Source organism: Hemicordylus capensis, chromosome 11, assembly GCF_027244095.1.
Source record: "Hemicordylus capensis ecotype Gifberg chromosome 11, rHemCap1.1.pri, whole genome shotgun sequence".
NCBI lineage: Eukaryota > Metazoa > Chordata > Lepidosauria > Squamata > Cordylidae > Hemicordylus > Hemicordylus capensis.
In genome coordinates, this window is record NC_069667.1 from 6,417,002 (window position 1) to 6,432,430 (window position 15,429).

At 49.3% G+C, this 15,429-nt stretch overlaps 1 protein-coding gene across 4 annotated transcripts in view; it reads left to right on the forward strand.

Moving 5' to 3' along the window:
- COL4A6 (collagen type IV alpha 6 chain) overlaps nucleotides 1–15,429 on the forward strand; it is a 213,516-nt gene that overhangs the window by 180,033 nt on the left and 18,054 nt on the right. For all 4 annotated transcript variants that reach the window (XM_053273264.1, XM_053273265.1, XM_053273266.1 and 1 more), the window contains 10 exons: nucleotides 3,942–4,112; nucleotides 4,952–5,095; nucleotides 5,775–5,900; nucleotides 6,441–6,622; nucleotides 8,059–8,122; nucleotides 9,240–9,314; nucleotides 10,549–10,656; nucleotides 12,796–12,903; nucleotides 13,706–13,777; nucleotides 15,020–15,145. In XM_053273264.1, coding sequence (XP_053129239.1) covers nucleotides 3,942–4,112; nucleotides 4,952–5,095; nucleotides 5,775–5,900; nucleotides 6,441–6,622; nucleotides 8,059–8,122; nucleotides 9,240–9,314; nucleotides 10,549–10,656; nucleotides 12,796–12,903; nucleotides 13,706–13,777; nucleotides 15,020–15,145 — 1,176 coding nt within the window. The remainder of the gene's footprint in view (nucleotides 1–3,941; nucleotides 4,113–4,951; nucleotides 5,096–5,774; nucleotides 5,901–6,440; nucleotides 6,623–8,058; nucleotides 8,123–9,239; nucleotides 9,315–10,548; nucleotides 10,657–12,795; nucleotides 12,904–13,705; nucleotides 13,778–15,019; nucleotides 15,146–15,429) is intronic.

Here is a 15,429-nt window from a genome sequence, read left to right on the forward strand (position 1 = left end):
CTGAGGGATCCCATGCAGGTTTCTTCAAAAGTGGTCTAACAATTGCCTCCTTGAGACAAGGAGATATCCTGCCCTCCCTCAGAAAGGCACTGATGATACTAACAAGACCCCCTCCAGTAATTTCCCTGCTAGACTGTACAAGCCATGTAGGGCAAGGGTCAAGAGAACTGGTGGGAAGGCAAACTTCTCCAAGCAGCTTGTCCACATCCTTGGAAGTCACAAACTGAAACTGACCCAACCTAACTATACAAGAGGAGTTGCTGGACACCTCCATAATAGACCATGCAAGAACTGTGGAATCTGGTTCAGCTCGAATCTGAGATATTTTTTTCTGCCAAAAACTCATTAAAGTTGTCACAGCGAGTGACTGATGGCTCTAAATTCTGATTCAGGGAAGGAAGGGCACATCCCCTCACAACCCTGGACAACTCTGCGACGTAAGTTTGCAGGTGCAATGTGCACAGAAAGGAACAGCTTCTTTGCTGCGCACACTGCCTAAGCATAGATCTTCATACGTGGTCTGTGCTGTAATCTGTCAGATTCGAGTCAAGTCTTTCTCCACCTGCATTCTAACCACCTGCCTTGCCGCTTCAGCCCCCGTAGTTTTTCTGGGTACCAGGGGGCTAAATTAGAAGTTGGTCAGGTGTGGCGTGGCAGAGTACCACAGTTTGGGAATCCTTGGCTTAAACAATTTCTCGGTTGAACCTAGTGGATGTGCCACTAGCAGCGGATTACAGTTGATCTCCTTTCCAAAACTGCTGGCTATAACATTTACCATTTGGATTGGGAATATTGCTTGCTTATGACCTCCTTTGAATGACTAACGTTCATTACCTATGTTCATGCTTTCATTTCAGAAGCTTTACCAGTGGCTAGTGCATTCAACCCGGTTGGAGGGTTTGCATCCCTGGCATACCAATAGCATTCATTTTGCTGTTGTGTCTGTTTAGCATTCTGAGAAATGAGAGAGGGGGAGAGCCTGTCTTCCTGCATTCCTCAATCTCCTGCATTATGAAACTGAAACAGGATCACCGCAACCGAATATTTTGATATTTTAGAATTATTTTCCTGTGGGCATAGTGCAGGGCTGCTCAGCTTCGGCACTCCTGCAGATGTTGGCCTACAACTCCCATAATCCCTGGCTATTGGCCAGTGTGGCTGGAGATTATGGGAGTTGTAGTGCAAAAACAGCTCGGGGGGACAAAGTTGAGCAGGCCTGACACAGTGCAACATTTACAAACAGAAGGAACAGGCAGATACCAAAGGCGATGGCTTGTGACCTCCTTTGGCTTCCAGTGTAGCTTGCAAGATGAAGAACCTGGGGATGGGGCTGTACCTCAGAGTACAGCATCTGCTTGGCATGCAGAAGGTCCCAGGTTCGATCCCTGGCAGCATCTCCAGGTAGGGCTGAGAAAGACTCTTGCCTGAAACTTTGGAGAGCTGCTGCCAGTCTGTGTAGGAAAAACTGAGCTAAAACTGAGCTAATAGTGGTCTGACTCAGTATAAGGCAGCTTTTGTTCCTGGGAAATTTAGAATTGACCAGTCTGTCTCTCCCAGGAAGACAGGTAGAAAGAGAGAACTAGTCCACCATAGGACTTGCATGCAGAAGGTCCCAGGTTCAGTCCCTGGTAGCATCTCCAGGAAGGGCTGGGAAAGACTCCTGCCTGAAACCTTGGAGAAGCTGCTGTCTTGGAAACCTACCGAATGCAGACAGTGCTGAGCTAGAACGGTCTCACTCTGCATAAGGAAACTTCCTATGTTCCTACCTGTATGGTGTTTTTATTCTTGCCGAGAGGGGCGTTCCAAAGCAACACCCTCCAGCGGTTCCGTCCCTCTTTCCAGCCCTTTCCCACAAGCCTGTCTCTGTGAGGACTAAATTATATGTGATGTGGGCCCCAGGGGGAAGCCCTGCCCATATAAACAGTCCAGCACACTGGTTGTCTCCCAGGACTTCATAACAGGTTTGACCAATGTCCTTCGCCCTGTATTAATCTGGCTACTAAGACAGGGGAGGTTGATCTCCTCACGAATCATACTATTGTTGCTAAGAAGCTTAGGAACACAGGGAGCTGCCGTATACAGAGTCAGGCCGTTGGTCCATCTAGCTCACTATTGTCCACACAGACTGGCAGTGGCTTCTCCAAGGCTGCAGGCAGGAGTCTCTCCCAGCCCTACTTGGAGATACCAGGGAGGATCAGACCATTGGTCCTTCTGGCTCAGTATGGTCCACACCGTTTCTAGAAACTGTGTATTGAGTTTCAGGATTAAGTAACTGTGTACTTAAGTATGTAGTACTCTGGGCTGTAGTACTCTGGGCTCCTTGGAGGAAGAGCGGGATATAAAATGTAAATAATAATAAATAATAATAATGGCTCCCTGTCCTCAAAGGGCTCACAATCTGAAAAGCAACATAGACAATACATCCAGAAACCAGCAGTTTCTGCAAGGTTGCAGGCAGAAGGTTCTCCCAGCCCTACTTGGAGATGCCAAGGAGGGAACTTGGAGCCTTCTGCATGCAAGCCTGTAGGTGCTCTTCCCAGAAGGGACGATCTTGCTGTGCTCACACTTCTAGTATCCCATTCAAATGCAAACCAGGGCAGGCCCTGCTTAGCAAAGGGGACGATTCATGCTTGCTACCACAAGCCCAGCTCTCCTCCCATCAGTCAAGGGCTTAGTCAAGGGGTCTGCTTGGCCGACCGCCCATGCGCGGGCACGACGGCAAACGTGCGCCTTGCCGTCCACGTCATTCATTTCTTCCATGCGCGTTCATTCCGCTCATGTGTTCTTGTCTGTTTTTCCTCACCATGTTTCTGTTCCATTTACCACCACCTCTCCATTTCTGATGCCCCACTGTATTGGTGTGGGGGTTCTGCACCTAGGCTGTCAAGGTGAGAGACATTCACACTGTAGCAGCAAAGGCCATGGACTAACCGCAGCCTAGCTTTGGATGCTACGAGGGCTTGCTCTGACTGTCGGTGAGACCCCTTATTTTGAATTGTGCAAAGAGCCGTTGCACTGAGCATGCTCAGTTGGGGCAGCGAAGCCAACCGGGAAGACGTTTTTGTATCCCAAGACTCCTGGCATGGACTCCCTCCTTGCTTCCCTTCCACTGACTCCATCCACATTAAAATCAAGCAGATTCTTCAACTCTTCTACGAAAATTCAGGTTGTGACTTTTAATTGCTGGACATCAGGTTTTGGCCATGTTCTTAGCAAATCTCTTTCTGCTTTGTATGTGGCTTCCCAGACACTACCTGATTTTTGTTCTCAGCTTTAAAGAAATATACCCAGGCATTCCATTTTTTTAAAAAAATCATTTGAGTCTTCAGGACAACCAATCCAATAAGCTTTCCAAAATGTCAGTGGAAAAAAACTTGGCTGGCTCTGTCTTTGCCAACCACCATGGATGATATTTCTAGCATAATCAGTGCAGGATTTTGATTCCTGGGTGACTTAGCAGGAGATCTGGTTTTTCAAAATGGTGTCTGGACTGTGGAACGATGGAAGGGATGGTGGGAACGATATCTTGCTACCCTGGGCTGCTGCTGCTTTTTAAATTATTATTGAATGTCCCCTTGGGTTCAGCCATTACAAGTGGCATGTTGACATTTCATTGGCTCTTTGTTCCAGTCCGCTATTTACAGGGGTGAGGTGCCCATCTCCCGATCAATGGCTGACCAAAGGGCATCCAAAATTATCCCAAGCATAAGGGGTTTCACTCTTGCTAGTTGTGTAGTGGCGTAGGCAGTAACGCTCCTAGGCCTTTGAATGGTTAGATGACTAATGCTTTTTTGTATTTCTAAACTTTGTGCCGACTTAGACAGCTGCATGATTGAGGTTCGTCTCTCAGACGCGATACGGTGCTCAGAATTAGCCGCTTGGAAGATGGCGCACGCGTTGGGAGGCTGCGAGGCTCAGACTTCTTGCTTCCCTTCCTGCAGGGCTCCCTGGGGCTAAAGGTCCAAGTGGAGACAGAGGCTCACCAGGCCCTGCTGGCATGAAGGGGTTCCCAGGTCTGAACGGCCTTCCAGGACGTCCCGGAGAAGGAGGGTTGCAGGGCCCACCCGGCCTTTTGGGGCCCAATGGAAAACCTGGCTTTCCTGGATCCAAAGGTAACGAGCGTTGGTATTTCGGAGGTGCAGCTATGTTGTTGTTGTTGCTTTAAAAAATGGTATTTTGTTGGTTTTCCAGTAACAAATAATTGGCAGTCATTAATATACATCAGTCTTAGCTGCGCAATGAATGACAATGAGTGTGTGTGTGTGTGTGTGTGTGAGAGAGAGAGAGAGAGAGAGAGAGAATCCATGTCCTTATTTCTGTTTTTTCCCTAGAATTGCTCACCAAGCACATACTGTATTGCATTTATGTGACATGAGAGATCAAAGCGATCCTTTTCTTTTTCTAGATAGAATATGAATGGTTGCCATCGTAAGAAAAAGTAGTACATTATGAGTGTGCAATAAAAAGGCTTTAAGTCAAAGGATATCTTATCCATGACCATGACATTCCAGATCTTTAAGAATCAAGTTGTAGCCGAGACATACCAGGATCTCCCCCCCGCCCACCCCACCATCCCAGTATCCTACAACAATGAACTTGGCTTCTGTGGTTAAAAGCCTAAATAAAGAATTGCTTGTTTTTGGTGCACTTTTAAGCCAGACATTTACGACACTTTTGGGGCGAGCAACTCTGATATATTGGATAGAATGTTGGATTTGGACCAGGGTTACAATTTGGTCACAGGGTTGCAATTGGGACCAGGGTTACAGGGTTGCAGTGTTGGGTTGGACCTCTTTCTTTCAGCTGCCCCATCAAATCCTCATTCCTCTCGATTTATTTGTGAAGTGCCTCAACTCTCTGGGCCACTGGCTGGCAACTAGATTTCCTGGAGGGTCGCACGCTTCCCAGTGTTTCTCTGTACTGACGCTCTTGCTTTGCTCTTTGGAACCAGGTGAAAAGGGCTCATCGGGCATGATGGGCTTCCCCGGCATGCCAGGCCTTTCCGGAATCCCCGGGGTGAGTGGGCTGAAAGGAAGCTCTGGCACACCAGGACGAGATGGCAGTTCTGGATTTCCTGGCCTTCTTGGCCTCAAAGGTAAGTCCAGAAACCGAAAACCAGTCTCGGCATAACAGGGATAGCAGAAGCCAACACCCAAAGGGTTCAGGGTTCAGGATTCACGATGCATTTGGTGCAAATGGGCTTGGCTGTGATTCGTGTCCCCAGTTTAGTGTGTATTAGCGGGGGAGGAGAGCTGGTCTTGTGGCAGTGAGCGTGGATTGTCCCCTTTGCTAAGCGGGGTCTGCCTTGGTTCACATTTGGGTGGGAGGCGACACGTGTGAGATATTCCGCTTAGGGGAGGGGGCTGTAGCTGTCTGGAAGAGCATCTGCATTATTGCATGCAGAAGGCCCCAGGTTCAATCCCTGGCAGCATCTCCAGGTAGGACTGGGAAAGACTCCTGCCTGAAACCTTAGAGAGCCCCTGCCAGTCAGTGTAGACAATACTGAACTCGATGGACCGAGGTTCTGACTTAGTATCGGGCAGCTTCCTACGGGGATGGGGCCATGGCTCAGTGTTCAGAGTGTGTGCTTGCATGCAGAAAGTCCCAGGTGATTCCTGCCTGAAACTTTGCAGAGCTGCTGCCAGTCAGTGTAGACAATGCTAGCTAGATGGGCCAGTGGTCTGACTCAGTAGATGGCAGCTTCCTGTGTTCCGAGTGAGAATGGAAGAAGCCGGCTCTCTTAACAGAGAAATGTTGTCTTGTGTCTTCTTCAGGAGACAGGGGAACCCCTGGCCTGCCTGGCCCACCCATTGCCCGGCCTCCAGAGCTGGGCCTCATGCTCAAAGGGAGCAAAGGAGAGCCGGGCTCCATTGGACTTGGAGGATTTCCGGGACCAAGAGGTACTGGTTAACGCTTAAAGAGGACCTCGTTGGAGCTGGCAAGACTCAGTGTGTGGGGTTAGAATTTTGTGGGAAGACCAGGGATCCATGGGTCCCAATCCCCAGTCTGCCTTGAAGCTCACTGAGTGACCTTGGGCAAGTCAGCCTACCTCGCAGGGTTGTTGTGCGGACAAAAATAGGGCGGAGCGTTACCCACGCTACCCTGAGCCTTCTTGAAGGAAGGGAGGCCTTCGGTGAAATAAAGTCCTTACAGCCTTTGTCCTTACCCACCCGCGTGTTGACCAACGGACTAGCCCAACCTCAAGTGGGTCCCCAGGTGCTGTGGGACTACAAGTCACATCATCCTCATCTCTCTTCCCTTTCAGCAGGGCTACACCGCTTTGGGTCTCCAGCTGTTGCTGGACTACCACTCCTACCTCCCCCGGTTCCGATTGCCAGGGATGATGGGAGTTGTAGTCAGACAACAGCTCGAGGGCCAGTGTTGGGCAGCCCTCCGGCCATCCCCTGCCAATGGCATGTTTCTTCTCTCGGTCCACTTAGGAAACAAGGGCTTCCCTGGGCCTCCTGGGCCGCCTGGCCTCCTGGGCATAGCCGGCGCTCCAAGCAGGAAGAAAGGGCTGAGTGGAGACAGAGGATTCCCAGGGACACTGGGGCGACCTGGCTTTCTGGGACAGAAAGGAGTGGCTGGCATCAGCGGGTTTCCAGGAATGCCGGGAGGGCGTGTAAGTGTGCGGGTTTCTTTTCTGGTGGGTCGGGTTCCTTTGCTGGCTTCGGTCCTGCTCCAAAGGCAGGGTTAGGGGGAACCAGGGTTAGGTGCGAAAATCCATCTGGCAAACATCAGGCTTATAGCCAGCAACACGGGGGATGTAGAGTGCTGGCCCACCCCATTGACTCGGAGAAGTCTGTGTCGACAATACTGAGCTAGATGGGCCAATGGTCTGACTCGGTATGGGGCAGCTTCCTCTGTTCCTGTGACGGAGCGAGCCTGGATTGTGCCCTTTGCTAAGAAGGTTCATCTTGGTTTGCTTTGGGCGTTGGGAATTCTCTCTGGTAAGAGATACCCTTCTATTACAGCAGAGTACACCAAGGCACAACACAGCAGAGTCTGCCCGGGCATGCATGTATGCTGAGAGTAAAAGAAACTTGGAGCCAGTTCATCGTTTCCAATCAATATAAGGAGTCTTTATTGGGGAACTCCATTCTAGATAGTAAAGTGGAGAGATAGGATCTCTAATCTATCTAGGGATGGCTTCTGCATCTCTGCACACATGGTGCAGGGAGAGAGGAGCGTGTGTGTTGCAAGGGAGAAGAAAGGGAAAGAGGAAGTGGCAAGGCAGGCAGGCAGGCAGGCAAGAAGTCCCTGAGAGTAGCAATCTACATATCAAAGGGATCGTGTCAGAGCAGTAGAGAGGAGGAATGACCCATGTCTTGACCCCTCTAGCCCTCTGACTCACTAATCTGCCCCCCTCTGTCACTGAGACATGAGACAGCACAGAGTCCTTCACTTCCAGAATTTGGAAGAGCGGTTGCATGTGAGAACCGTATGCTGTAAGGTATTCCCCTTCAGGGATGGGGCCATAGCTCAGTGGAAGAGCATCTGCCTGCTTGCATGCAGAAGGTCACAGCTTCACTCCCTGGCAGCATCTCCAGATCGGGGCAGGCAAAGACTCCTGCCTGAAACCTTGGAGACCCACCTCCAGTCGGCCCTCCTGCGAATGTTGGCCTGCAATTCCCATAACCCCTGGCTATGGGCCACTGTGGCTGGGGATTATGGGAGTTGTGGTTCAAAAACAGCTGGGGGGGCCCTAGGTTGAGCAGGCCTGGGTTAGATGAGGCTCAGCTAGATGAACCAGTGGTCCGACTTGGTAGAAGGCAGCTCCCGATGGTCCTTGGTCTTTCACATGATAGTAGCGGCCACACTTCTCTTTTCCCTGGAGTTCTTTTCTTGGCATCTCCCCATCCCTCCTTTCAATTGCATTTAACATGCACAGCAAGATTCCCAGGGTCTGCTTCTTTCCTGGGTTTGGGAGGTGGGTTTTCGTGGTGATGGCGGCTGTGCAGGCCCGTCATGCTCAGAGAGCTGGGCCCAAATGTCATCCTCCGGCTCCAGCTGAGCATAATATTAACCACAGAGACTAAATCACATTTTCCTTGCCAGGGTGCTGAAGGTCTGCCGGGGTCACCTGGATTCCCAGGGACGATGGGGTTCCGTGGTCCAAAGGGTAAGTGGCAGGGGTGGGTTTCCCCCCCATGCCCATAAGAGGATGCAGCTGGAAAGAGCTAGGGAAACATAAACATACTCTGGAAGGGGCGCCGTTTCATAGCTAGCTTTGGCACCCCAGATCACCAGGTGACCCAGAGTTTTAATGTGGTCTTGTGGTAGCAAGCATGACTTGTACCCTTAGCTAAGCAGGGTCTGCCTTGGTTGAATATGGATGGGAGACTAGAAGTGTGAGCACTGTAAGATTATTCCCTTCAGGGGATGGAGCTGCTCTGGGAAGAGCATCTAGGCTCCAAGTTCCTTCCCTGGCAGCTTCTCCAAGACAGGGCTGAGAGAGATTCCTGCCTGCAACCTTGGAGAAGCCGCTGCCAGTCTGTGTAGACAGTCCTGAGCTAAATAGTCCAAGGGTCTGACTCAGGATATGGCAGCTTCCTATGTAAAGGAGAAAATTCTCTTCCCCCGCGCCCACACCACCACCATACAGTTAATATCCCCAGCGCTTATCTCTTTTTCTAAAATAAAAAGCTTTTTTATTTGGGGGCGGGGGGAGACTTTTTATTCTGCAAAAAGAGACATATGTTGGAGAGAGGTTTATGATTTTGTTAACATTATGGTGAGAAGGGAAAGAGAGAGAGTTTTCTCCTTTGCTTGTGACACTAGAACTCTGGGCGAAACTGGATGGATGGCCCTGGGTTCAGAATGAACCGAAGGAGGCGTTTCTTCACACAGCCATGCCGCCATGCTGCCAATCAGGGGTGGTGGTGCAGAGCCCTGAAAGCAGGGATTCTCAGAGTGGCGTCCCCAAGTGGTGCTGAACCGCAACTCCCATTTTCCTCTGCCCCATTGGATGGGCCCTTCCAGAGTTGGTTTGGGCTTTGCCCTTGTGGCCAAGCGGTGGTATTTTGAAAAGAAGCACGCTGCCTTTCACAGCCTTGGTTTGTTTTTGCACGGAACTAAGCCACAAGTGCCACGGTATCTTTAGGAAAAGAAAGAGACTCCTAAGTGCTAGCAGTGGTCTGTGGAACCCTGGGAGTGGTGCTTGGTCGGACTGCATCGGACGATGATTCTCTGCTGAGTGGATGAGTGACGTGGGGAATGTGGGGGGTGTTTTCCTCCAGGTGACAGCGGGGACTCAACTGGGATCCCAGGCGGCGTGGGAGCAAAAGGGCTACGAGGAGATCCTGGACTTCCAGGTAAGGAGCGGTTCGCCCAATTGACCTCCAGTAAGCAGGATCTGCACTTTCCAAAGTGTCCCTTTTAGCAAATGTGCAGCATGAGCTGAAGCAAGCATAGCAAATCCCACCAGGTTCAATTCAGTGGAGATGGGGCCACCACTCAGGGGTAGAGCTACTCGTCTGGAGGGCTAGAGGCCGCTTCCAGGCTCAGAAGCAGGGTGCCTCCAAATACCAGTAGCAGGGGAGCAATGGTGGGTGGGGGGAGGCCTTCATCTCTTGCCTCTGGGCTTTCCCGAGGCATCTGGTGGGCCACGGTGGGAAACAGGATGCTGGGATGGATAGGCCTTGGGCCTGATCCAGCAGGCTTCTCCTTACGTTATCTGCTTTGCAAGCAGAAGGCACCTGGTTCAAAACATTGTCAGCGTCAGCAACCAGCGTGAGGAGAGCTGGTCGGGTGGTAGCAAGCATGACTTGTCCCCTTAGCTAAGCAGGGTTTGCCCTGGTTGCATATGAAAGGGAGACTAGAAGTCTCAGCACTGTAAGATAGTCCCCTCAGGGGATGGAGCTGCTCTGGGAAATGGCTTCTCCAATTTCTGGCTGAGAGAGATTCCTGCCTGCAACCTTGGAAAAGCCGCAGCCAGTCTGTGTAGACAATACTGAGCGAGATAGACCAACGGTCTGACTCAGTATATGGCAGCTTCCTATGTTCCTGTGTTGTTCCTATGAAGCTTACCCCAAGCTAAGTATGCAGAGAATGGTAGCTTCCATCAAGTTCCCTTAATGGAGCATGTACCACTCAATAGACACAAGGAACTTGTTACTCAACAGGTCTGTAATGCACCATACCTGGGGGAACAGTAACTCAGCAGTGGAGCCTAGGCTTTATTAGCAGAACACCCCAGACCCAGACCCCCTTATCTCCAGTTAGAAAGGCGGCACTCTACAAAGAAGATTCCAGGATGCAAGAGTGATAAAGATGTCACTCTATCAGGGGTCCCAGCACTGGCGTAGATGCTGCAGTGGTCTCGCTTGGGATACATCTATAATAGCCAATGGTTCTAGGCAATAAAATTGAGAGAGGCTGTGTTATAACACAGTGACACGTGTGTGTGTGTGTGTGTGTGTGTGTGTGTGTGTGTGTGTGTGTGTGTGTGTGTGTGACAGAAAGCCCAGACTATCTTGAAGCAGATCTAGGAACTGGACTGTAATCTGTTCTATAACGGGTGTTGTTGTTGTTTCGGGATCTTCTTAGGTGGGAGAGGCATCGAGGGACCGAAGGGGGAGCCCGGCTTTTCAGGAGCTCCTGGGCTGAAAGGCCAGAAAGGTCTGCCGGGCAACCTTGGTCAACAGGGGCCACGAGGTATGAGAGCTGTTTTCAGGGATTTGAGCCTGCTGGGGTAGTTGGCACCGTCTGTGGGGGACACAGGCACATGGTGGTTTTTGACAAGGTCTGTACCTCTAGAGATGGACATGAGTTGGTAGCACCTCAAGGCTTTCAGTGGGTTCTTGTGCTTTTCTTGTCCTGCAAACAAATTTGTGACGACGACGATTTATTTAATTTATATGCCGCCTGGCTCCGAAGGCTCTAGGCAGTTTGCAGCCATAAACACAGTAAAAGCACAAGATAGATAAGTTTATTTTGGAGTAAAAGCACAATAAAACAAACTATTAAAACAGCAATGAGTGAAAACAATTTAAAACATTCAAAGGTTAGTAAAAGCCAGGCTTTTTTTTTTTTAAAGTGTCTTAAGGGTTCTTTCTAAAAGGCTGACAAAGATGTTAAGCCACGGAAATCTCTAGGGTGCGCATTCCCCATCCCAGGAGCGACTACAGAGAAGGTCCACTCCCGGGTCACCGCCAGACGGGCTGGTTTTAGATGATGTTTTAGAAGCTTTCACAAGGTTTAAAAACTACTGTGCATTTTTATCCATGTTGTCTGAGGAATGGTGATGGAAATTGGCAGAAATGTCCCCCGTGGAGAGGGTACAGCAACATGTTCATTGTTACCCCGACCCTTTCCTCTGTGCAGAAATGACTGCAATTTTACCCCTGTCATTTATGGGGCAGGGAAAAAGAAGAAGTGATAACACAGAGAAAGCTGTTGCATGCAATAATGGCATCACCCATTTTTTAATCTCCAGGAGGGTAAACAGTGCCAAAAATAACACTGTTAATGTTTGTGCCCTGAGGTGGTATCCATGGTCAAAATTTGTGGGCCTGGCTCTTTGATTGATCCATGGGGAAAATGTTTTTATTGCATTAACTTGTACACAGTGCTGGTTGAGTTCTTCAAAGGCCTGGATAACCTCCTCTCCCATTTCCTGCTGAGGCCTGCTAACTGAGCAAAGAGGCTTCTTTTAAAAGTGGCGATTCTCTTTATTTATCAGGGGGAGAGCAACTGGCCCTATCCATCCCCAAGCACAGCATCCCTCCAGTGGCTGTTGCTGGTGTTTCTCCTGTTTTTCTTTCTAGATTGTGAGCCCCGGTTTGGGACAGGGATCCTATTTATTTATTGATAGTTATGTAAACTGCTTTGGGAACTCTTGTTGAAAAGCGGTATATAAATCTTGGTTATATTCATAAGAGATGCTGCTGTCGTATATCTTGCCTTTGTGTGAACATGATTAGTACCTCTCACACATTCCTGCATCCAGAAGGAGCAATTTTCCTCATGCAGTTCCTGTAATAGCACATAAAGCATGGCAACTTTGGGTCCTCAGGTAGTGTTCGACCACCGCTCCCATGGCCTTGGGCCATTGTGGCTGGGGATGATGGGTGTTGTAGTCCAGCCTTGGAGACCCCAGGTTGAGAACACTTGTGCCAAAAGAAGTCAATACAGAAACTTTCACCAGGACTGCAAAGCGGAGGCGATTGATTTAAAATAATGATGTAAAATCATACATTGGGGGAAAGTATCAAACATGGGTCAAGCCGATGATTGGAAGCCACTGTGTTGTCACAGCAGTGTGTAAGGCCCCCCATTTCGGTGAAGTGTTGTCTACTTGAAGGGCTACACAGAGCACCAGGTCAACTGAATGGAAAGGTTGATGAATAACTCGAGTGACCATTCTGATATCTCTTGTTCCACTCATTTAGATTTGACTGAAGCCTCTGAGATTTTACATTTCTCAGTGAAGGTATACGTGTGTCTTGTGGTAACAAGCACGACTTGTCCCCTTAGCTAAGCAGGGTCAGCCCTGGTTGCATATGAAAGGGAGACTAGAAGTATGAGCCCTGTAAGATATTCCCCTCAGGGGACGGGGCCACTCTGGGAAGAGCACCTGCCTGCTTGCATGTAGAAGGTTCCAAGTTCCCTCCCTGGCAGCATCTCCAGATAGGGCTGAGAGAGACTCCTGCCTGCAGCCTTGGAGAAGCCGCTGCCAGTCTGGGTAGACAATGCCGAGCAAGATGGACCTATGGTCTGACTTGGTACATGGCAGCTTCCTATGTAAGCTTAAAATATGCTGCTGTTTTTATTTTATTTTTTTCTCCCTTCTAGGCTTCCCTGCTGCTGTTATTTCAAGGGGAAACCCAGGTCTTCCGGGTAGTCCTGGACAGCCCGGCTCTCTCGGATTCCGGGGGGTTCCTGGCACGCCAGGGCTCAAAGGTATGACGGGGCTTTTGGAGAGAAACTGTTTTGGGGAGGGTTGGAGGGTCAACCTAATTGTGGGGAAATGAGCTTTCCGGATGGGCCAGGCTGCAGCAGTGGTTGGTGGAGCTTGTGGGGCAACTGAAGGTCAGAGACAGGACTTTCCGAATCGGGGCTAGGGAGGGAGGCAGCGGCCCAGGGCCCCACACCTATGAAGGCCAAAGGCCATTTTCATCAACTGCCAAGCAAGTTTCTGGATCAGGTTTCTCAATCTGTCTTTCTCCGCCTGCCAGACGTCCTGCTGGCTAGCCTACAGACTAGTTAAGGCAGGGGTTCTCATTGTGGCAGGGGGTGATGGGAGTTGTAGTCCAGCATCTGGGGACCCCGGTTTGAGAACCCCTGGGCTAGTTCATTCCCGGGATGTCTTTCAGCAAAGAAACAGAATGAATCCCCTTGGAGGAGGTAGGAGAAGTCAGTTCTGCCAGCGTCCTCAAACTTGGGTCCCCAAATGTTGTTGGACTACAAAGCCATGGTGGCGGGGGATAGTGGGATTTGTAGTCCAGCAACATCTGTGGGGGCAAGCTTGTTAACTAGTTTGTAGGTCAACCAGCAGAGCAGGACTTCCAGAAGGGAGGAAAAGGTGGATTCAGAAACTTGCTTAGAGGTTGATTATAGATGGCGGTTTTCATCTTTAGCATAGCAAAGAGAGTTTTGCATAAAATCTGCCGCTCTGTCTTGTTCTGGTTTTTGTTTGTTTTTCTGTTTGCATCTTTTTCTCCACCCATTACTCAGTTCAGCCTCTCCTCAAATGTTTCCTCAGGCTTCCCTGGCTTGCCAGGGTTGAATGGCCTAAATGGCTTGCCAGGCACCAAAGGATCATCTGGAACACCAGGTAAATCCTGGGGAAATCCCTTCCAAACCTACCTAACTTACGACAGCCATTTCCCAGACTGCCTGTGGGATTTCTAGCTGCTTAGAGTTCTTTCACCGCTGCTTCTTGAGGGTGCACATGCGCCATCCCCCCACTCCAGGCCTAAATCCTAACATTACATCATCTTATTTATTAATTTATTATTTCCTTCTTTATTTGATCTATATACTGCCCTTCCTAAAGTGGCTCGGGGCAGTTTACATTCAAGTCAAAAATACAAAAGTTTGGCACCCAAAGACGGAACATTTTAACATAGGAAGCTGCCTTATACTGAGTCAGACCGTTGACCCATCTCGCTTAGTATTGTCTACACTGACTGGCAGCAGCTCTCCAAGGTTCCAGGCAGGAGTCTTCCTCAGCCTTACCTGGAGATGCTGCCAGGGATTGAACCTGGGGCCTTCTGCATGACAAGCAGATATTCTTCCACTGAGCTATGGCTGCATCCCCTAAGGGAAATACCTTACATCAGACAGTGCCCAACAGGACTCACCCACCCAAAGGTATACCAGGGTAGACCCTGCTTAGTAAAAGGGGCAATTCATGCTCACTCCCACATGAATTAAGCTCTCCTCCCCTTAAGTTACAGCATTTGGGAATATCCTGCTTTGGCCTCCTGGCAGTTTAATTGACCACATCCATTTGAGGAGTGTTTCGATCACCAGATGCTGCCAGCTATCCCTAAGTAGGACCCTGCAGATGACTGAAGTGTTGATCTCTGATGACTTCGTACAGGCACCCCCGTGATCTTCATACTCATCATCCTTTATTACAGTCATAGACCAGCATAAAAATACATGTTAAAGAATATGAGTAAATAAGAGTGGAAATAGAAGGTGGTTTCAAATATGATGATGCATATTAACATTAAAAGAACTAATAATACCAAGAAGTATGAGGGTGATTACATGTTAAAAAAATACGAGTACTAAAAAAGCTAAAAGTACAAAATACTAAAAATGAAAATGATTGAAATAATAATAATAATAATAATAATATACTATTACTATTATGTTTAAGAGTTATAAAATGCATAAAAGACATTAAAAGGGGGACATAAAATAATAGAGTTTTAAAAACCCATAATAAAATAGAGCTATAAAAACCAGAATAGAAATTATAATTGAATGTTAAAACCAATAAAAAAGGAATGAAAAGGCCTCCGTGATCTTTAATGGACTTGCCTGTTCCTCATCCTTTTATTAGGTCTGAGCGAAAGTGGACTTCCAGGCCAAGCGGGGCCCCCAGGGGCCAAAGGTGATCCGGGCATCCCAGGTTTTCAACTTGGAGCCGCCGGGTTCCCTGGGCAGAAAGGAGCTGCAGGAGACATGGGTAAAATGACCGCGGGAGTTAAGGGATCATTAACGGGAAGGGTCGTGCCGAGAGCAGGCACAGCATCATGCCTGTGAGATGGAGCTGCAACTTGGGAGGTTCAAATCTCGTGACCCATATCTAGTCCAGCATCCTGTTTCCCTCATTGACCCACCTGATGCCCCTGAAAAACCGACAGACAAGAGGTGAGGGCATGCCCGCTCATCTGCTGTTGCTCCCCTGCAGCTAGTATTCAGAGGAATCCGGCCTCTGAATCCGGAGGTAGCAAATAGCTGTCGAGACTG